The 23,398-nt window shown below is 36.1% G+C and overlaps 1 protein-coding gene and 1 non-coding gene across 3 annotated transcripts in view; both read right to left on the bottom strand.

Annotated features, from left to right (window-relative positions):
• Nucleotides 1–23,123, bottom strand: part of LOC146136263 (uncharacterized) — a 35,049-nt gene extending 11,926 nt beyond the window's left edge. Inside the window, exons 1-4 of one of the 2 annotated variants that reach the window (XM_083395381.1) lie at nt 22,950–23,123; nt 19,668–19,881; nt 10,740–10,889; nt 1,144–1,251 (exon numbers count right to left, since the gene is read on the bottom strand). In XM_083395381.1, coding sequence (XP_083251507.1) covers nt 1,144–1,251; nt 10,740–10,889; nt 19,668–19,881; nt 22,950–23,116 — 639 coding nt within the window. In that variant the 5' untranslated portion in view covers nt 23,117–23,123. The remainder of the gene's footprint in view (nt 1–1,143; nt 1,252–10,739; nt 10,890–19,667; nt 19,882–22,949) is intronic. The other variant, XM_083395382.1, reaches the window with a different exon arrangement.
• Trnaa-ggc (transfer RNA alanine (anticodon GGC)) lies at nt 11,415–11,489 on the bottom strand. The gene has a single exon. It is a non-coding gene; the product is annotated as a tRNA-Ala (tRNA).
• Nucleotides 23,124–23,398: the final 275 nt, after the last annotated feature.

Here is a 23,398-nt window from a genome sequence, read left to right as displayed (position 1 = left end):
ATCTATACAAATGCGAAAGAAAAACAAAATGCTGTTCTTTTATAAAATTGTTAAGCAAACAGTTCAAAAAAAAGCCAAAGACCTAGCATTTTATCGAAATACGAAATGGGTTAATTTAAATCACCGCCGAAAAAGACAAAGCAATTTACGGCTTAGGTATTTGTTGGTTTGTACTTGTACAACGATTTTGCTAATATTACCAACCAATATCTTGACCAAACATATTTAAACTTATAATAATAGCTAAAAGGACAAAGAATACTGTATGCAGGATAACATTCGAATATATTATCACAAAAGTTCATAAAAATCGAAATGATTCTTTCGAAGCCTAATTATAATCGCAAAATTACGAAAACTAGAGGGGGGTGATAATGGAGTAAAAAAGTTCCTATCAAAAGAGTTAAAAAAAATTAGGCATACTTCAATGCATACTTTACAAAATAAAAGTAGTTTGTAATTGGAAAATTCCTAGCGAAATGACTCTTTCAAAGCCCTCTCATTGTAACAATCGCAAAATATGCTTATATCAATGGTTTCAACGCTGAATGAATTCGTAAAGGCCTACAAAAATCAGTCGACCTAATCGAATTATCGTGCAAGCAAGGCCAGGCAAGTAGCCTGGGGTAATGCTCGAACGCACTATAATATACAATATATTATGTTGTGTCGTTATCGTTGAAACTTACTGTGTCGAATGAAATAAACGGAGAGTATGAAAAAAGTATAATTTATAATAATCTTAAAATTATCATTTTCGCCATTACACGTTGAAAGGCCTAAAAGTCAGCCCAAAGTATGAAACACGTTTTTTAGAATTGAAAAAAGTTTAGTAAAGCGATAACTAAGCAAAACTTTTATTTAGGAGAGGACCATTGTCTCACCGCCCTATAATCGAACATAAAAAATTAAAAAAAACTTTGATAAGAGCGACTTTTTGAACAAAAATTGGCACGAAAAGCAAAACAGTTTGGTTAACTGTAGATTCAGTTACCAAAACGACTGTGAGTGTAATCCTGGCACACCGAAAAGATTAGAAACAACTTTCCAGCATGGGCCACTTTAGATTGTAAAAGTAGATGTGGAGCTGAGAGCCCCCGTACTTGACACTAATTTGTTAAATATATCGTTTTTAATTCTTACCATAATATTGACAACACGTAGACCTCCAATTAACTTCTTTTTCGAAGCTGAGTCCTCGGTATTACGCAGATTTGCAAGCGGTTCGTAGTAAAATCGTTCCTCGCGTGCCTAACAAAAGGTACAAAAAGTAATATAATTTCATGTTTGCCAAGTGAATTTTGTTAATTAACATATTATGTGTGCAAATTCAGTTAGTGGGCGACGTTCTAGGTTTGTACGACGTTCTAGGTTTTGTACGTCAGTTCTGTTTTTTTATAGCCTATACCGGTGGCATGGGCGCCCCCAGGAGGTGGTAAGGGGGTGGGATAGGGGGGGACACTTGCCACACCCCTGAATTTTAAAATGAGATTTATTACTAATGAAGGTTAAAAATATTGTACAATATCCATTGCCCCCAGTGGCGCATCCAAGGGAGTTGGGAGTTCTTACCCCGCTTTTTTTTACAAGTGATACTATCGTTTGTTCGTTTTTGTCACGGTTTAAACTGCTCGAAGCGGCGTGCTTTTTCCGTAATTGGGTCACGCGTTGCCAAGCCAAAATCGAGCCCAAAACGCCGTTTTTTGTCTTTTGTTTGGTCGACCGTAAACGCCGGATAGTTTTTCTCTTTCGTTATTCGTTTAGGTTGACTGATTAGCAAGTGTGTATTCGACAATTGACAATGATAAGTCAAACCTTCTTTCTTTTTTTCTCGCTAAAAACTTCGAGTTAGGCGCAGTTAATGTTCCTCGCTGTTCGCTCTCTGCGCTAATATCCGATGTTGGTATACCATTTTTATGTAATGATAGTTAACGCAAAGTTATGCTCTTTAAGCATATTCTAAGACCACGTGTTAAGTGTGCAATTGATACAACTCATTTTTCCTTAACCGCAGCTTGTAATTTAGTTGACTTGGCTGACAGCTCGGCGAAGATGTTGCACTAATCGTGGCATATTAACACCAGGGAAATTCTATCTTCGTTTCACCCCATCCGTCAGAAATCAGTGCAGTTCTAAGCAAAAAGGTCTACGACAATCAGTGCAACACCTCAATTTGTGACGTAATAATCTTAAATACAATGGACGAGAAACCATCTTATGCCCATCCGAGTTTGGGCTTTTTTCCCCAGAATTTAAAGAATTATTAAAATAACGCACATTATTTGGGTTAGGATTCGGGTTAGCGTTTGGGTTAGGGTGGGTCAAGTGTTATTAATCCTATCTCATATTTTTTGTTATCTTTTCTGAACTTTTAATGAATATTTTTAATTTATCTACGTCGGGAGTTTACCTAAAGGTCCAAATCAGTGCATTGCCAGGACCTCAAGGTCTAAAAGTTTAGATTTTTCTGCCATTGGATGCCCTGATTGTCGTAGACCTTTTTGCTTAGAAATGCACTAATTTCTAACGGATCGGGTGTTCGTTTAGTATCGCAGGTGACGAAAGGCGTGCTTGTAATTTAGCGTTTTTCCCGTTAATAGAACTTAGGAAACTACGCTGCTGATAGTCGAAATATGATGCTACCACAATTAATTGCACATATTGCACGGTCTTGGTTTGTTTTTTTGCCTGAAGTTAACGATTGCACACAGTGGTTTCGCAGCTGGCGCCGGAAGGTCGACGACGCACCTGTTTGCTTTGCGTCTAAAAGTTCGCTTTTGCTTGGACGTTAATTGGCTGTTTCTGATAAGTTTTTTATGATGCCGTACGTTCACTATTTTATGACGTCGTTTATGGATAAACTTTAATCTAGGAGACACACAAAAAAAGCTCGCCCACATATATTGGTTATCTTCGAGCTGATTTTGACAAGCACGTTGTGAAGACATTGACTCCACAGTTGGAACGCTGCACAATAACCACGTCAAAATGTCACCCGAAGCGCAAAAATGAAACATTGCGTTAATCGTGTTTCAAAAGGTGTAATGACACACAATGCAAAGGAAATATACTTCAAATAACATTACATATTCGCGCCAAAAATCTGGATTTCCCCCAGTTTGTGATATATGAATGACAAATAATAATATTAAAATTATCACTTTCGCCATTAAACGTTGAAAGACGCAAAACTCACCCCAAGGTTAAACTAATCCCACAACCACACTAGGCTTTTATTACCGCCTAATCAGTCATGCGTAACAATTAAAAAGTGAAAAGCCGCGTAAATGTATTAAAACAAAAGTTGTTGCTTGACATTAAAAGTGGAGTAGTTTGTTTATGCTGTACGAGTAAATAGGTTAATTGTGATATTTTTTAGATTCCCGCACTCTATCCTACCGAAGTCTGCTAACAAACTATTTAAATCAGCTACAAACAATTTATTGAAAAGTATGAGTTCTGAAAATGTTACTTGTTTGTGAAGAAATAGTAGGCCTACTTGGTTCTGCAGAAATTGAGTCACCTTTGACTTATCAATTAAGTGACTTTAGTTGCGCAGTGATAGTTGTAATTTGGAAAGTCGTTCGTTCAAACCTTTATTTAAGTTAAATACCGAGTTTTCCATAATTTTTTTCTCCTTTGTCCTTAACAGTTTTAAAAAAATCCAAAGTTAGAACAATCTAACACTAGTCAAAGTGTTGCTCCTCTAAGAAAAAATAAAAATATATATCGTTTAGTATAGGGTTACCATATTTTCGTGGCCTAAAATCCGGACACTCTTTAGTCCCCACTAGCGGTTTTTGAAATGAGGTAGGAACGTATTGTCTGTGAATATGACGTCACACTGGCAATGCTTTGCCTATCCATTGTACACCGGAGCAGATTTTTGAATTTAGTGTCGTGAATTCACTAGGCGGCTATTGGGTCATCTCTGATTTGACCTCTGGTGATATCTAGGCTAGGATTACTATATTTGATACTGCGCAATCCATAACAAATTTATCTCAGTTGGATTGACCAACTTTAGAATATTACCAATACCAAAGTACATTACCGCCATTGCTTTTTTGTGAAAGAAGGATAAACACGAAACTATATACACAAACAGAAAAGTAATGTTGTATTGCAATAAACGAATGCGAGTTCTCATTAAGCATTAAACAAAACGACAATTTCCTTGGTATTCTCATTTGGTCTGCAACAGACTTCTTGTTGCGCTATTTTTCTACTGCTTTGTAATTTTTTTCAGCGAACATACGCTCTTATCGTTTCAGACATGCTCTAAATTTTGCAATATCGACCAAGATATAAGGCCTTCATCTACTAGCCCAGCTCCACTCATCCATGTATCCCAAATAGAGCACTGTATTGTCGTTTTTGACGTAACAATGAAATTATTACCCGCAACGCAACAAACAATTTTAAAAAATTCCGGACATTTAAGCATATTTGGGCATTTCCCCCCGGACGCAGTTTGAACACTAAAATTCCGGACATGTCCGGGGAAATCCGGACGTATGGCAAACCTAGTTTAGTAGCATCCATTTTCGTCAAAATATTTCCAGATATCATGTATCTCAATTTCATATTTTTCCACCTAGACCTGATAACGTTAAATCTGTTTTATGGTAATTGCAAAGAGAATCCAGCACGTTATCATATATGTCAAAAATAAAACATGCTTGAATAGATTAGTTGAATTTTTTAACGTAGGCCTACCTAGGTTTATTAATAAATCCGGATGGAAGTACACCAGATGGAAAAGATTTTTGACCTCATATTTGAATTATTCTAAATGAAATATCCATACAAATACCAAATGTTAATTGTTAAAAATGCTGCAGCAAATTCTGACTTTATTTGGGAATGTACAATTAAAACTGAAACCTACTCATTTATACTAGTACCAAATTTAGGAACAGCTTGCTTTAAAAGGATTATCTTGGTGTATCTTAATTAAGTTTATTTTGGATGAACGTATTACATTTAATTAAAAACTTTGGACTGAGACAATGTTACCTTGCTTGTCATACTTTTATTCGAATTTCGCTCTACTATATCTGTGAAATTTTGAAACCTATATTATGATTTTATGATTTATATGACTCATTGTTTTACGTCTATTAATCTGTATTGTAATAAATAAAACAACAATATACAGTAATGCAAAATATAGAACAGACCCAAATTTTTAATATTTATTTCTCCAAAATTAGTGAGGGTTGAAAGTTACTTAGTATGCAGCTAACTAACCATATCTCATTTTCAACGCTTTTATTTGTAAGGAATTTCTCCCAAATATATTTAAAGAAATTTCTCATCAAAAAAGTGAGATAATCTTCTTTTTCCAATTGCCTTTTCCACGTGAAATTTTATGTCCAGCAATAGCTTAAGATTAAGTGCTTATTATTTCTTTATTAAGTTGAGGCTTATTTATATAGAAGTGGAGGAATATTTAATTTGAATCCAATTTCACTTAGCCCTTTCAATAATAAACCATTGTCAGCCATGGTGGGGTCCTGGTAGCACTTGTTGGGTGACAATTTTATGTTCTATTAAATAAAAATTCAGCCTGTATACAGTGGTGGGACTCAAATTTTTTGTCAGCCAGTTCTATCGCAAAAAAGTCATTTTTTTCAGCCGGTTTTATTACAAAAAGTCATATTTTTCGCCAATATTTAAAGTAGTTGCAATAACAGGATGCACGTTCCAGCGAAAGATTGGAACAGCCTGAATCTCATCATTGCTAACACTAACAGCCACAATAAAAAGCAGCAGTCGTCTCTTGACTTGTACTTATGACGCAACAATGCAATTTTCAGACAAACTTTCACAAAGGAAACCTATTACAATTATAAAACAATTAACACTATTTTACATGCGAACTTGAGAAATGCATTGCACATTTAAAAGAAAACACGTGAACTAGGCTACTTTTAAGATAAGATTTAAAATTTATTTGACATTAACCAGTAATGTTAACCGGTTCGCTGATCTCATAAAATTTCGTGAGACGGTTCTATCGGTGCGAACCGACTGAATCCCACCACTGCCTGTATAGAGTTGTCATACAAACATAATCCCCCCTTAAGCCTTGTAAAGTATAGGTAAATTTATAGTTAAAATAAGTTTTTAATTGGCGTTTTTAGAAAAGCGAAAAGTTTTAGAAAGCGAAGGTGTTTGTAATTTTAGTTCAGTGCAATTAATAACAATTTCATTAGTTGGGTTGTTTTTTCCAAAACCAGATGGCATTGCCGTTGCAATTATTTTACTGTTAGTAAATCTTTTTAAACCGTCCAATCGCAAATATATTAGTTGAATCCAAGAATAAAAAATATGTTATGCTGAGCCCGTGGCAATACCCAATACCAAAACTAATCGATATCTCTATAAAATAGACCTAAACGAAGCTTCATCAGAAAGTACTAATAAGAACTCGAATTCTACGCTCAGTTTGTGTTGACTCTGTTTGGCCCCGCCGACACCAGGTACTTGGTACGTCATTTTTGAGTGGACTTGTTTCTTGTCGCTATTAAATACAATGATTACCACAAATATATGTCAATTTTGCTTTCGTGTTGTAACTTGTAATATACCATTTTCTTTCTGTCGCTGTCTGGCAACCTGATAATTAGGACTGCAATAAATTGATTGGTGGATAAACCAGTACCAAATTCTGTTAATGACCGGTCGTTGTGATTTCTTAGAAAATAAAGATTAACTAATGATTACTCTTTATAATCAATTTGCGAAGAGATATTAATCTGACAGCTTACAGTCACTTCTTTGATATTTTAAAAATTAGCCCCAGACTGGTGTTTATTAGAAGTTTGTGATGCGTTGGAATGTTGTACTATTTAAAAAGTTGTGAATCTGAAATAAAACCTTTGGTTAACTCGCCTTTAAAGCATTTTCGAGTGATTTATATTGGTAAAGAAACAGTTGATACAATACCAATTTCAGTTGGTTTACTTTGCACTGGTATTTATCATATTTACCATTGTATATTGTTTTGAATTTCCGACGCATGTTATATATATTCCTTGATATCAACTATACTTTTTGACATATAAGATAATGACTTGTAGCACTAACCACAGCAAAAATACATATTAGAAAAGAGTCATATAAATAAACTCTCACTTAATCACTTTAACGAACGGCCGCGTTTTTGGCCACATTACAACGATAAGTTTGCTGACGGCAGCCAGTTAGTTTATAGCAGGAGTGGGCAAATGTATTCAATGAAAGAGCCATTTGCAGAAAATATCAGTCTTTTGTTTTATTTACTAATCGCTGGAAATTTGGACGATATGTTGTTAAAGCTGTGCGCATTAATTCTCCCAGGTGTTCACTTGTTAAGGTTACACACTGTTTTGATTTTATAAACTTCATTACCTGTTTTTTTTAGTTCTGGGTATTTACTCTCTGGAACCTGTCGCCAGAACTCAACAGTAGAGTAGCATTGACTGAAATTTTAAGAGCCATATCTTCTTTCATTTTGATCAGTTCCATTTCAACAGCAGATGTGTTTGTGACAAACGGTTGGCGAACTGGTCAGCCATAACTGACGTCATTACCATTGAATGGATTTACAAGAAATGCAAAGCATGGTTTATCTCCTGCAAATCTTTAAATCTGGCTTGGAAGTCCTCTAGTGGTTCTTGCAATCTATTTTTGTATTACTCCGCTTTGTGAAAGCATTCATTTTCATTTTGAAGTTAGGAAAATGACAGAATGATTTTGTCATTATGTCTCTTTAAAAAAACGATTTTTTTTTTCTGGAAACTCAAAACCTTTTGAGCTGGGCCTGATATAACCTTTTCAGAATCATGAAGGGCCAAATTGAGATTTTGCAGAAGTCTTACATCTATGAATTATTTTTTAGTTGAGGGTACATTTTTCCCTTTACTTCAAGGAAATCAATGATTGGGTTCAACAAATCTACTCAGCAGATTACTGGTTGATAGCCATCTTACAACACAATACAGAGTGACATAACATGGGGTATCTTTCAACTCCAAAGCTTCCACGAAGCTGTCGATGGTTTTTCGCATTAACACGTATGCCATTTACAATTTTGATGACAGTTTTTTATGACATCTTTGTATTTAAAATATTTGGCCACAATATGATCGCGAAGGATAATGCAATGTTAAGAGCAGGGGCGGATTAAGGCGGGGGCTGAGGGGGCTGCAGCCCCAGGCCCACCAACAAAATAGGCCAACCGCTAACAATTTAATAAGACCAACCGATGTTATCTTTGTATTAAAAGTTATATTGTAGAGCAGCGGTTCCCAAACTGGGATCCGTACAGCAGTTTCAGTGGGTCCGCAAGGAGAATTAGTCTTTAAGTTTTTAAACATTAGTCTGTCATCATTATTGTCTTTAGTTATACTTTATTATTCGATCATATAGCGTGTTTTATGATGTATTTTGTAACATCACAAATCATTAGAAAGTTGTTACTTGACAAAGAATCGTGACTGCACTAGTGTACTACAAGAAAAATAGGTCAACTTACCCTTAAATTTTTATAGGGCCGCGAAATATTAAAATAATTGCAACGGGTCGACCAAGCAAAATTTTTAGAAAAGTTTGGGAACCGCTGTTCTAGAGATATCACCACGGACTCCAGCCATAAGACCAAAATAGGACTAATACCTTATAGTAGTATTACCGTCTGTATTGCAATAAGACCTATAGGCCAGAATCCGGCCTATAAACAACACTTTACCTAACCCCAAACTCCACCCCTAAGTAGGCTACATCACTAACTTCCCTAATAACCCTAAAACATTTTATATTCCCAGCATTACCCACCATTAACCCAAAACAAAATAAAAAATCCGGTGCTAAAACAGCGAATCCATAAAAGCACCGGTCAAACTATAGGGCGTCCAAAGCAAAACGGCGGATGCCTGACCGACGGCCTCCCGATCGTCCCATACCCTATACCTACAGTTTCAGGAACTATTTTAGATATTTAGGCCTATTCGAATAAATTTAGGACGTATTACGGCAGATTTACATCTTATTTAGAAGATTTCGATTTTGTTTAGACATTAAAAGACCCGATATCAAGAATTTGATAAAGGGGTACAATTTTAAGTGTCTGTCATTACTCAGGAAATATCAAGAAATAACCTTGCTTCAGTATTACCCAAATGATCAGGAAGAATCACTGCCTAAAATGTTGATTCATTTTTCTGCACTGCTAAAAGAACGCCAATTTTATGTGGAAAGTATAGAAGGAGCTCAAATGTGTAGATTTATTAATAGAAATAAGTTCATCGTTTTCTAACGTATCTGTGGTATTAAGGATGCATCTTTGTCTGATGATTACTAATTGTTCAGGCGAACGCTCTTTCAGTCGTTAAAAGAGTAAGGAACCAATTGCGTTCGTCTATGGACCAAAATATGTTGCATTCCTTAGCTCTACTCGAGATTTTAGAAAAAAATAGACAGCAATAAAGTTTTTCACGGCTTCGCTTTATATAAAGTTAGAAAACAAGTTAAATGAATCTGTTTGACAAGTGAATCAAAAATCGTATTTCATGTTAATTCTGGTTGGAACATCAACGTACTAAAAACGACCAATAGGCCTCTGAATGCCTACAGCCCCAGGTCCATGAAAACCTTAATCCGGTCCTGGTTAAGGGAAGAACTCTGGAAAATTAGAATCGGATTTCATCAGTCGAATTAATCCATTATGTTTACCCACCATTGCTGATGCACTATCAGTTGCGACGCTGACATGTTTAATAAGTGGTATATAGGCACTTGCTAAAGCTTTGTTGAATGTATTTTTCATATCTATTCCACGAGTCATTCCTCTTAGTGCCACCAAGTTTAACAATTCCTCTTTAACCGTCATATCTGATGAAATGTATCGAACAAATATTGCTAGTTGCGGATTATCTTGAATATCGGTTGATTCATCAAGAACTAAACTAAATGGAATTGAACTTTTCAAGTCATTTTGAACCATAACTTTGATATCTGCACTGATCTGGGATATGCGCTTTTGTGCAGTTGAATATTATGGTATTTTTTCTATTAGCCGGCTAGCCGCTGAAGCTTTTCGTTGTTTGGTTCCAAAACTGCCACAACATCAGCTATATTCTTTTTTACAATTTCACAATCGGAGTAGGGGTATTTTGCACGAGCAACATTTCAAGACATAATCAAAGAATCTTTAGTCATTGCATCAGATTCCACGGTTCGACTCCCTGCTCTAAACTGCTATGTGACGATTACGCGCTCTTTTTTTTACATAACTTCGGTGCAACTATTCAGCTGTGGAGTCAATAGGCCTAGCCAAAATATTTATCGATCAATGTACTATTCTTTTTTAGTGACCTACGTTAGATCTACTTGGTTTTCTTAATTAAAACTTTGCCAATTAGCAAATTGTTTTATTAAATTACCATCAGTTGCATATTTGTAAACCAGTTCCTTCAATAAAGCGTGTTTTAAAGATTGCTGGGATTATGACCCCATTTTATGACATAACTTTTTATGACGTCCACTCATAACGTACAAAAATATATTTCCCAACCCCCCCCCCCCCCCCCAAAAAAAAGAAATCCTGTATCTATATCCCTGTTCGAACAATTCATGCAAATACGTTTATCAAGATGTTCGCTCTCCTAAATCGTACGGACCAACGACAACAAACGATAGCTAATAAATCAGTCAGAGGGATAGTTCCCCATATGCTTTAAGTAGTCACATACCCGAGGGTCTCCAATTGCTTCTAGTACACTTGTGGTCCCGTTGCGCGGTTGTGTGCGGAGATGGTGTCGAAGACTTTGAATGACCTTCAGATCGGACGACGTTATACTTTTGCCTGTCCCGTTTCTGTCACGAGCTGTTACCTGTTGTTGCTAATTGTAATAAATTAACCGCGTTAGTTCAGCATCACTTACAAACATTGTATTTCCAAGAGTCTAATGATAAAGGCGTGTCAATTTTGGTAAGATACTGAAGTCAACCAAATAATTCCACGCACCGTATCTTTAATTTGCGTTAAACCATCACAGCTCAAACATAGATGTACAGGTCATTTTTCTGAACCAAATATTCCAGGTAAGACACTAAAAAAAGTAGTCCTTAATATCATCTATTGTTTGCAGCGTAGTTTACTAAATCATTCAAGCGGACTAATGCTTTAATGAAAAGGCTTCCACCAATAGAGGGGTTGCATGAATCAGATGAACAGTCGTAAACTTGTATCTTTTACATTGGCTTTCCGTTATTTTAAATGTGTTTTCGCGCTTTTAATTTGCAGCTATTTATTCGTTTTGAGTTAACTTTGAATCGTTATTAAAATATAGTACACCGAAAAGCCATCGCAGACTCGCCGAATCTGTCGATCTATGATGCAAGCAGAGCAAGCCAGAAAAACAACTGGCCTGCAGTGAGATTCGAACTCACGACCTCCGGTCAAGCCGGGACCGTCGCTCTACCAACTGAGCTATGCAGGCTCAGAGAGGAGCGAGTCGAGATTGATAGGGAAGCCGTAATCGTTGGTCATAAAGCAACTTCCGAGGGGCTAGATCACAGATGTTATTAAACACATATGTTTGTATGTGTCTTTCATTGATTGATACGGACTGATGATCCCCCAGTGTGAAGTTGCTTGTACTAACAAAATGTGCAAGTATTGGCGCATGGTTGTTTCTCGACTCGCTCCTCTCTGAGCCTGCATAGCTCAGTTGGTAGAGCGACGGTCCCGGCTTGACCGGAGGTCGTGAGTTCGAACCTCACTGCAGGCCAGTTGTTTTTCTGGCTTGCTCTGCTTGCATCATAGATCGACAGATTCGGCGAGTCTGCGATGGCTTTTCGGTGTACTATTGATACGGAAGCCGTAATCGTTGGTCATAAAGCAACTTCCGAGGGGCTAGATCACAGATGTTATTAAACACATATGTTTGTATGTGTCTTTCATTGATTGATACGAACTGATGATCCCCCAGTGTGAAGTTGCTTGTACTAACAAAATGTGCAAGTATTGGCGCATGGTTGTTTCTCGACTCGCTCTTCTCTGAGCCTGCATAGCTCAGTTGGTAGAGCGACGGTCCCGGCTTGACCGGAGGTCGTGAGTTCGAACCTCACTGCAGGCCAGTTGTTTTTCTGGCTTGCTCTGCTTGCATCATAGATCGACAGATTCGGCGAGTCTGCGATGGCTTTTCGGTGTACTATTGATACGGAAGCCGTAATCGTTGGTCATAAAGCATCTTCCGAGGGGCTAGATCACAGATGTTATTAAACACATATGTTTGTATGTGTCTTTCATTGATTGATACGGACTGATGATCCCCCAGTGTAAAGTTGCTTGTACTAACAAAATGTGCAAGTATTGGCGCATGGTTGTTTCTCGACTCGCTCCTCTCTGAGCAGCCTTGCTGGTCAATGCCCCTCAAAACTTGTTTGCCAAAAACATCTTAATATACAGGGTTGTTCCTAAGCAAAAATTTACCCTCGCCAGGCGGGCGAGCGGCAATCAATCAGCACTCGCCCGGACGAAATAACACTCGCCAAATTTGTTGGCACGTCGTCTGCAAATTTCCGTCCTAGCTCGGACATTTCTCGTTATCGTTATTCTGTCTTATGGTTTCTATACGTAAACATTAGTTTTTATAAAAGTCTGGTCATTTATTTACATGCATGGATAAACAAATTGCATGGATAAACAAATTAATGACCCATAAAGCAGTTTACGCCTAAAAAAATGTATTTAGCCGATGGTTCGGACCCTCCACCTTTTGTGACAATATTGTTTTTGTCAGGGTTTAACTCACCGCCCGAAGCGGGAATGTTTTTAATTTAATTTGGTCACGCGTCTTAAGCTAATGCGAAACGAAAATCAAACGCAAAACGCCGTTTTTCGTCTTTTGTTTGGTCGACCGTAAACGCTAGATAGTTTTTCTCTTTTGCCTTTCGTTATTCGTTCGGGTTGGCTGATCAGCAAGTGTGTGTTCGAACAACAATTAATCAAGCGGTCTACGTTTTTTCTCGCTCAAAACGTCGAGTTAGACAGTGCTGATGTTTCTCGCTGTCCGAGCTAATTTTCGATGTTGGTGTAAGACGTGCTTGTATTTTAGCTGACTTGGTACACAGCCCAGCTCGGCTACAACTAATTAAACTTTGTGTGGTTTTGTCAAGTTTTAAACCTGGTTTCATTTGCACATGTTTTACGACCTGACTTTATGACAAAGCTTTTGACATTATCTTCATTTTATGTGACACGCATGTAGTATATGTGGCCCCAACAGATATTCCAAAAATGTTGTGGCATCGCAATGCTGTTAACCTTGGACCATCCTTTTCTAAAATATTAGCTTGTCATATTAAGAAAAAGTCCAATATATTAATGCTAGTCGGTGTGTGTGGAATCCTAAGGAATGAAGATCAATAAAAAATAGTTTAATTCAAATCCGAATATATTTTTAATTAATTATTATTTATCTTATATTTTTTGGGGTCAATTAAGCATAATATATCCTTCAGTGACAAAACAGCAATCAATCACAAGACCACTATCTTTTTTACGCATGGAGCAAAAAAGAGTTAGCGTACCGTAATTAAAACAGACAAAAATATAGTTTAGGTTATAGGTGGAGATGGATGGCCTGGTACATACTCAATATGCCCATGCGAGTAACATCCTGTCTATTTATATTGTAATGACTTTTTAACTCTATATAGGAGTACTCAAAACCAAGTAAAACTGAAAACACAACAACAATTGTATGATAGAAAATGAGTATTTAAAAACAGTTTTAGTTTTTTATTTCTTTAAATAAATTTTTTGGCATTACTTCCTTTGGTTTTCTGGCTGATTCTTCGGCCGTCATAGTCGCTAAGTCGCCAGCATTTTGCCATAATGTCCATGGATCTTTAGTCGCATGCGGTCAGAGGTTTAGGGATTTTTGGACTGTGTACAATTTGGGCTTCTTCAAGGCAATCAGATAATTCTGAATTTAGTAATACACTTATATTATAAAGCTAGGTCAAAATAGGTGTTATTAACACTTTTTAATGTAATTGGATCTGGTATGTTATAAGGTCTGCTGGCTTGTAATATATACAGTGATTGTGTGTGTTGTTTTATTAGTATAAAAATAGAGTGATTTTACCACCTGCTTGGATATGTATTCATGGAATTTGTGGCTGTTTTTTTGAATTTGTATTGCCATAATGCTAGCTGTTTTTTATAAGTGGGTAATTATGGTATATATATATCCTATTTTAGTTTTGCAGTTATTTCCATTTTTAAGTTTTGCATTAGTGAAACTATTGATTTTATTGTCTTCCGTGAATAACTGAACTGTTGGTTTGTTGTAAATGCGTATGATAATACATTTGTTGATCCTATTTTTTATTTAAGTTTTTTTTTGGTATATGACATTCTGTTATTTCTGGTTTGGGTTTAAAGGTAGTGAAATGAAGAGTTTCTGGAATTTGGTCAAATTGTGTGGGTTTGTTAATAGAAATTTTAGTTACAGTACTTAAAATATGGCTAGCATATGCATTGATGTTTCTATATTTTTAAATTAACAGGTTTATATTATTATTCCCCTACATATAACTCCTTTTCTTTCTGTTTTCATGGTTTTCTAAATTTAAGTTATACTTTTTTTTAATTTTCCAAAGTTTGCCTTGGAGGCTCGGAGTGCCTGTATATAAGATTAACACAACCAAACTGTATGTTATTTTTGTGTTTTAGTTTGGTTGGGGCTTGGGGAGAAATTAAAGCCAAATCGAAATGAAAGATACACACACAACAGTATTCCCGATAAGCGCATTTTTTTGCGCATTTGCGCAAAATAAAAAGTAAAAGTTGTTTGTTTACTTCAATAGAACCTTTAGTCGTCTCCTGAAACCCAGATTATCACTATTTTGCAAAGATTAGTACATATAATACCTTATGTAGGCTACCCCATTCTTACCTAACGAAAGTTTTAAAAAAGTACCCAAATTAGTTTTATTCGAGCTACGTACAACGAAAAAATTCGGCCAATATAATTCATCCGTCCAGCCGCCTCTTTGACAAACTATTCACGAGTCCATTTCAAATACTTTTTGACTATTTTAACTACCGGTACGTGAATGCAAAATATTTTTGCGCTTCGTGCGAATTATCTTTGTACGTCCCATTTGTTACGTTTTGATGCTGTCTTTTAAACTAGATCAGCGCCTCGTTACCGTTGCGCCATGGAAGGCTGCCAAGTGTGTCGAGGACAAACGGAAAACGTATTAACAAATATTGGACATATATTTTTTAACATTTTTTTTTTATTTTCGGCAAAGTAATAAAAACTTGAAATTTGAAAGTATACCAAAAAATAGCGCTCGCTTCGCTCGCCTTCAAGGTTAATAAACACTCAACTAGATAAACTATAAAGGTCATCGCGTTTATTGAAAGTAGTTTTATTACACTTTTCATTACTAGTATGGATGACGACATGTGGAGTCGAATGAAAACCAAGCAAGCGCTAGTTTTTTGCGCTTTGCGCCAACACTTTTTGGAATGTAATTAAACACTTTTTAAGTGCCAAAAAAGAACCAAGGGCCGTCTGATTCACAGTGTTGTTCTAACATTTTAATAACACATTTTCTCATTTCGTGCGGCCCGCATAGTCCTTGCTGGGTTTGGTTTTGGCCCGCGACTAGAAAAAGGTTGCCGACCCCTGGCTTAAAAGGTTAGGACTTCCAGAAGATAGAACTTTTACGCTCATTGTTTTGGTAAAACAGTGTACAATGCAAATTATAATATACCCCAAAAAAGCAAAGTTGCGTGTTGTGTCAACTAAAAGAGTAGGTTAAATTTATGTCAATATAAACAGGAAAGACGCGAAGGCGAAATTTTTTTCAATTAATTACCAACCTAAGAAAAATGCGTTACCCGTTTAAAACTTAAAAATGCTTATTGATAAAACCGCTACCGTACACTACGCGCGATAATTAACTTGACCATTAGGCGGTCACACCGCGCTACGCTTGACTAAGTCCAAGCGAAATCACGTCTCAAGAAACGAGCGCAGTTCTCCAAACATGTCTGGAAGAAATTAATTAAGATTATTGCGACGCCTCTCGGGCTCTCCCTCGCATATTACTCCTCTCCATTTTCGGTGAACGCGGATATCAACAGACTAAAAATAGTGAAGACCAAAAAAAAGGTCTACCGCGTATCCAATTTGGGCACTTTGCGCACTTATTTTCGGCTTGTGCGCAAAATTTTGGGCACCTGCGCACATGGTAAAAAATTAGCGGGAACACTGCACACATAATTGAATATTGCTTGGAGGTTGGCAGAGGTATTTTAAATCGAATTTATGCTAATTACAGTAAAAGCCGGTGATAATTGGTTGTGAGGTTTAACTTAGTCCATAAGGTGAGCAAATTTAGAAACACCTTGTCTAAGCACATTCCATTCCAAGTTTAAGTCTATATTAAAGCAGCCCAGTAAAAATAACATTGGTGTTTAAAATAAACAAGTTGTTTATAATCAGGGTGTAAATGAAATATGACATACAATCATTATTTTTCTGTTATTTTCAGTGTATATTCACCTTGCAATTAAATACCTGAGTTTGCCTTATTTAAAATAGCAAAATTTTGATTTAAAATTTGTGTTAATATTCCACCCTTGAAACACACCAACAATTAAAAAATCATTGGTAGTACACCTAACCAAATGTTTTAAAAACAATAATTCATAGGCTTCCTTTCACAGGATTTTTTGTACATTTTTGCTTGACGTAATCATGTTTCCATGGCTGTATATATACAGGGCAGTCGGAAGTAACTCATGTGCTTTTTGAACATTGTATTAAAAAAAGTGTGGATCAATGATTTTGTTGCAATAATTAGTTTTGTTAAATAATATTTTTTTGTTAAGTCATAGATAGGGATGTTCAAAGTAGAATATCGAATCCAAATCTGCCGTTTATTTCAGGTTATTGGCACCGATGTAATTTAATGGTTTACTGCCGATGGTTGCGCCTAATTGTACATACGCAACTGCCAAGTTTCGATAAAGGCCTGTCGCTGCGGCGACTCAGCCTTGTAGTGCAGTGTCAGCGTTTTTTCGGGCGACCAATTACCGCGTCTCGCGATAACCTTCGTCTAATAATTAAGTGTCAATCAAGCGTTATTGGGCGAGCGACTAACGTGTAATGCCAGGTGCGTAGTTCGCAATTTCCCTAAATGCGTTAAGTTGCAAAAGTAATATTATATAGGCCTACATTGTAAACGTGCTGGCCGTCAACAAAATGCGCTATAGGGTTACTTAAGGTCAACTTTAGGCCAATATTCAGCGAGGTTATGCAGTTATGCACAGTGTAATTGTCATAGTAACTTTGTATTCTTTGCACATTATTTGACTGCATAACAGATGATATTAGCCAAAAAAGAAGCACTAAGACCCAACAATGTTTTAAAAAACAAGACCGAATTGCTAAAGAGTTCATTGTGCAGTGACAATCTTGCATTGTACTTGCTATAAATATTGGCATTTGGCATAATATAAAGTTTTCAACAACCTGGACATGTATTACAGTTTATATAACTGCTTCAAGTAGGGTATATTAAGAGTAATCCCTCCCCCAAAGAAAATCGAGGTTAAATAATTTAATAAAAATATACTTGGATTCGCTATTCTGGATTCGTTTTTCTAGATTCGAAACCTATTATTCTAGAATACCTTGGGATTGTACTTTGAACCTTCCTAGTCATAGATAGGAGTTATTAATTTAGTTCAAAACGTTTTTTATATTTATGATCTTTGTGTAGGACATCTTAATTTTTTTAGAGGAATGTTTATTTATAAAAAATTACTGCTATTATGACCTGTACACAGTTTTTTTAAGATTCGGTGAACACTAAGAAATTTTAAGTCCCGCATAACCTGCTTATGACAACCATTATTCCCTGATGTACTTAAAAGAAGTGGGCCATATTTTTTGTTTAGTGAATTCCTAAGCAATTTTTGTATCCTATTTTATATTTATTAAAAGGAATGTGGTTTTATAAGATTTTTTATTTATTTTTTATACCTTTACAGTTTCTACAAACTCTTCGTCAACTGCATGCTGAAATATTGATCACGTCATTGTGTTTCCCTTTGTAAAGAGAACATGTTTAATAATACAACTGTGAACATTGATATGTAAATAAAAGTGTAGCTTGATCTTATCATTTTTTGTTTTGTAGTTTGTAAGTTTAATATGTTGCGGTGAAAGCAAAGAATACGCTGATATTGTCACACGTTAGTTAAATTTGAAAAGACGTCTATGGTCGAAACAGACCTAGACGAATAGTGGATGTGTTCTGGACGAATTAAAGATGACCTAAAGACGTCTTAAAGCCCCGAAAGATATCATATCTGAAATCGTTTTTTAAACGATTTTTATGTTAGTGTTTTACTGTTACGATTTCCCATAAACGTAAACAAGACCAAAACCAAAACGAATTTTAGACGATTAAAAGGTGCTATAAAAACTGTAACCAATTTAAATGCGATTTTTGAATACGTCTACGGGTTTTACCGCACGTTTATTACCGTTACGATTTTAGACATTCTGAAGACCTAAATAAGACCGAGACGAGTGCGAGATTAAAACGATTTGAAGATAACCTAAACGTTTTGTGTTCAATGGGACGTGGTGATAGTTGCAACTAATCGACCTATGTTGTCTCACATCAATTGCATGGATGATTTTCTAGTTGGAACTCCGTCATTGTGCCTTACTCTACCTTTGTAGTTGCCACACAGAGTATACAACCAACTTTAAATTCGAGTATTTACAATTTGGCATACACCAATGATATTCAAAATTACATGTAAATGTCATTTTACATTTACGTAAAAGCAAGAGAAAGGGAAATATATAAATTATATATTCACAAAAATCTAGGCTACATAGCAACTTGTTAGAGACCCAGTATTAACTTGTATAGCCTATAACCATAAGCAAGAAATACCAGCAAACAATAACCTTAAAAAGTCTATAACTTAATTCGACTATTTGACACACATATCTAGTGCTGAAATAACACATTTACAGTTACAAATTTAAAGTAAAGAAACTCGCACTGTGTGATCTTCGCTAGCAACATTGTGGCGGAACTGGGAAGCACATGCGTTATTACATCAGGACAATATTAATAAAAATCAAACAACATTTATCTCTTCAACTCCTTATTTGGCTTAATCCAGGTAAAATCACGAAAAAACAGAATTGTTACTTTAGGCCGAAACACAATGATACACGCGACTTTTTTACTGCATGTGAATAAAGCGTAATGCTACTTATTGGTTTTTACAGTCAAAATACTTAGTTGTGTTTTTGGAAAATAATTTTTGCGATAGAAAAATATCTGAGGTAACTTTTGAAACCAGCAAACTAAAATTACCCCAAACTACTTTTAATCAGAAAAATTGATGCAGACTTGTGAACTACCCACTCCGGAGTTGTACAACAAAATATTATTGTGATACATACCGTGTGATACCGAACTAAATATAATATGTTTGCCAAGGTGAGCGGAATTATTTTTGTTTGCTTAACTTGCCACAAGCTGAAAAATTTGAGAACCAATGATATAAACAGTTTCCCCGGAATAGCAAGTATATTATTTAAGATACTGTTACAAACCTTGTGTGGAAATTTAACTTTCTTATTAATTGAAAGTTCCACAGGTGGCAATTGTTTATCATTGTTGATCGAGTTTACGTTTCGAACACGATCTCTAGAGGAATTGTCTTGCGGAGAATGGTGATCCTTTATCAAAGATGGTGTCATAAAACGGAAAGCATATAACGGAGGAATTGCAGCGTCTAGCGTCGGTTTAATTCCATGTGGCTTAGTTCTAGAAATAAAAATAGGTTAAGAATAACCGCGGGATTCAACAACATTGCACATCTTAAAAACATAATTTTAGGTTTGGCCAATTATTTTGACTTGCAAAGAGTAATAATTTTGGGGTTAGGTACTATAGAACAACGCCTCTTTTAGCAAAGGTTGCAATTCTTAATTTAATATTTCATAGAAAAAAACTCTTAATTTACCTATATAAATTGAAATATCAGCGAACTTAATAAAAAGTTTTATTATCCTGTACCCCGAAATATTCCTTCTCGTTTCTCCGGCAACAGGCTAAAGCGCCTGATGGGAAAACTAGACTTGTTTGCAAGTTGCAGAATCCAAAATGTTTTTGCATTATGACCATGGCATATGTAATTGACAAACACCCAGTTGCCTTTGGCATGATATTAAGTTCGTGGACAATTACGAAAGGTGAGTGTTTTAGCTTCGTTCAGTGAAATGCCCAGTTGAGCACCGGTCCTCTAATTGTTCGTCGTTTCAATTTTCTAAAGACGTCGCACAAATGTTGACAGATTAATTATTATCAAACCCTTACTTGTATTTCTTAACTCATTAAATTATTATATAGTGTCGATTAAAAATGAAAGATATAGCACCTCAAAAGACAAATGCTATCGACCTCAAAAGACAATGCTGTGACAATTTTTGTTGTCTATATTTGCCTCACCACAAACTGTTTTTGTGTAGATTTGTTTCAGGTTAGGGTTTCGTAATGGTGGCGTTAAAATTAGAGTTACGGCTTGAATTGTGGGTGGAGTTAGTAATGGCTTCAGGAGTGGGGTTTAGGCTCTTTGTAGGTCTTATTCCGACCGGTTTAGGTCTTATTTAAAATTATACTTTATCTCGACTATTAGCTATCAGTGATAAAAAGTCTTTAACTGAAAATTTAGCACCAGAAGGAAAAAATAACGCGTCAGTACATCTAATGTGTTATGACTCATGAGTTATGATATTTGCTTCGTAAACCCATCAGTTTTGTGACTCCATTTTCTTTTAGTCCGGGCGCAGCTGGCGAGCGGAGCGAAAAAAGATTGAAAAATGTTAAATATATGTCAAATATGTTTACGTTTTCCGTTTGTCCGTGACGCACTTGGCAGTCTTTCACGGCGCAACGGTAAAGAATGGAAGCGCTGATATAGAGAAGGAAGCGCAGATATAGCAAAGAAGCTCTGATATAATTCAAAAGACAGCATCAAACCGTAAACAAACCGGACGTAAAAAGATGATTCGCGCGAAGCGCGAAAATTTGTGCACGTATATGTAGTTAAAATAGTCAAAGTATTGCAAATGGACTCGTGTCTAGTTGTCAAAGAGGCGGCGGGTTGTAGGTTGGCGACCACTGCTTTAAATATACAAACATTTTACAACAACGAACAACTTTACATAAGAAAGCCAATTATTGCGCCAGAATTTTCCAATTGGCGGAAAACTACTACAAGTTCGCAATATGAAAATTGCCATTTAATCTTAAATGTTACCTCGGTTCTGTTTATTACTATTTTTATGTGAACTTTTGATAAAATTTTGCGAAACGTACCTTTATGTAACACCTCCCCATGTGCGTTCAGCCCCCCCAAATGAGAAAACGACCCGAAACGCCCCCTTGTAACTCGACCACAAGCGGGCGGTAATGTCAACGTTGGGAACCTCTGGCCTAAATGGCCAATATAAAGGTGGGGGGTGTAGGTAGAGGGTATTGGGCGATCGGGGGACATTGGTCTCGCATAGGCCGTTTTTTGTCGACGTTTCGGCGCTCTAATTTGAATGACTGTTTCCGCTGTTTTGGCACCGAATTTTTTTGCCCTGTTTAGGATTATTGGTGGGTGATGGGATTGGTTAAAAAATGTGTTTGGGTAAAAATTATTAAGGGAGGTAATGATGTACTTAGGGTTGGGGTTTTGTATTAGGTAAAGTGTTCTGTAGGCCTGATTCTGCCAATTTAGGTCTTATTCCGACGGGTTTAGGACTTATTCCGATTTGGACGGTACTACGACTAGGTATTAGTCCTAGTTTGGTCTTATTCAAAACTGTGTTTTATTCCAACGTCGAGGTTGTTCTTATTTCGATCTTATGGCTGGAGTCCTTTTTCATTTGCACTTGACATGGCCTGAGTTGAAACTTGGACCAGCCTTTCGGATGTACTATTTGCCATCACCTAACTAAAATACAATGAGAATTTTCCGATTAATGATTAATCCACACCCATATCCAATAAGAACTCTGCTCTAATACAAAATACAAATTCTATTTGTGAAAAGTTTTACTTTTTCGTCTCAAATCTTACACCGATTTCCGTCTAGTTCGATAACTCGTAGACAAAGATGGCCTTTCATCTCGATACCACAGTCAGAATTTTAGTATCTATTTTAACGGGAAAGGTGAAAATCTCCCTACTCTCTAATTAGTAGATTAATTTTAACTAAAAGGGACACAACATTTTGTCTTGGAATTATTTTGCAAATCGTTATCTGGTTTGTTCAATTGCTATTTATTGTTATGCCACATACAGCCAATTACATTTTTTTAGTCATTTGTTTTTTTTCCTTTGAAAACAAACACAGTACAAGTTAATAATTGCAATTGGAAGCCAAATTAAAAAAACGGGCTTCGGATATGTGACAACAAATAACCGAGTACACCTTTTTTTCGGGTTTCGAATAAAAGCGATTTGCCAGCCAGCGTGTGTGACGTAAGTGCAGAGTGAGGGTGCGGGAGAAGATTCTTGTTTCGCACCAATCGTTTTGCGATGAATATCTTATGACGGAGCGATAAGCAAATAGTGAACAGTATGGAGTATGGACGAACTCTTTGTACGTTAAAACATGTTATAGTATTTTTTTAAATAAAAACACGTTTTCATGTTTTTATAACCTGGTTTTCAGGTTGTAAAAATTAGAAGAAAAAACGGGTTGTGGTTAACGCCAGTTTGCAACACTAGTACAAGCAAGATTAGGTCTTTTTGTTATTACTAAATGTCGTATAGTATTGAAACAATTTATTAACACCAATTATTTTTATTATTATCAAGTTATTTAAAAAGTTACAGCCTACCTTGATTTAATTTCGACCTGGTTTGATGGAAAGTGAAGAACTTTTGTCTTAATTGCCTGGAAGTTTGTACCTGTTTTCGTTAATTCCATTTCCCTAGAGGCAACGTGCTTTCCATAAATATAGTTATAACTGTTTAACTCTAAAAAACACAGCTGTAACAAAACCATGTTTCGAATTGACTAATTTCTTAACTAAAATTTTTAACAGCTTATCGCACTCCATATATTTTATGATAAAGCTATGTTATTTGCAAACATAATAATCACGCCATTGTATGTTAAATGTGAAAATATTTGCCCTTCAAAAGTTATTTAAAAACACTTTATGATCGAGCTTGGCGAGGCAAACTGTCGCAGTAGAACCGCAAGATCAATCGATTTTTGCTTCGTGGATTGTTAGGCCCTCACTCCTCCAACCAAGGATGACTACAAAGAATTGGTCGATAAGCT

This window comes from Ascidiella aspersa, chromosome 8 (assembly GCF_963924565.1).
Source record: "Ascidiella aspersa chromosome 8, kaAscAspe10.2, whole genome shotgun sequence".
In the NCBI taxonomy this organism is placed as follows: domain Eukaryota; kingdom Metazoa; phylum Chordata; class Ascidiacea; order Phlebobranchia; family Ascidiidae; genus Ascidiella; species Ascidiella aspersa.
Note: the sequence above shows the minus strand (reverse complement) of the source record. Positions and strands in the feature narration are given on the sequence as shown.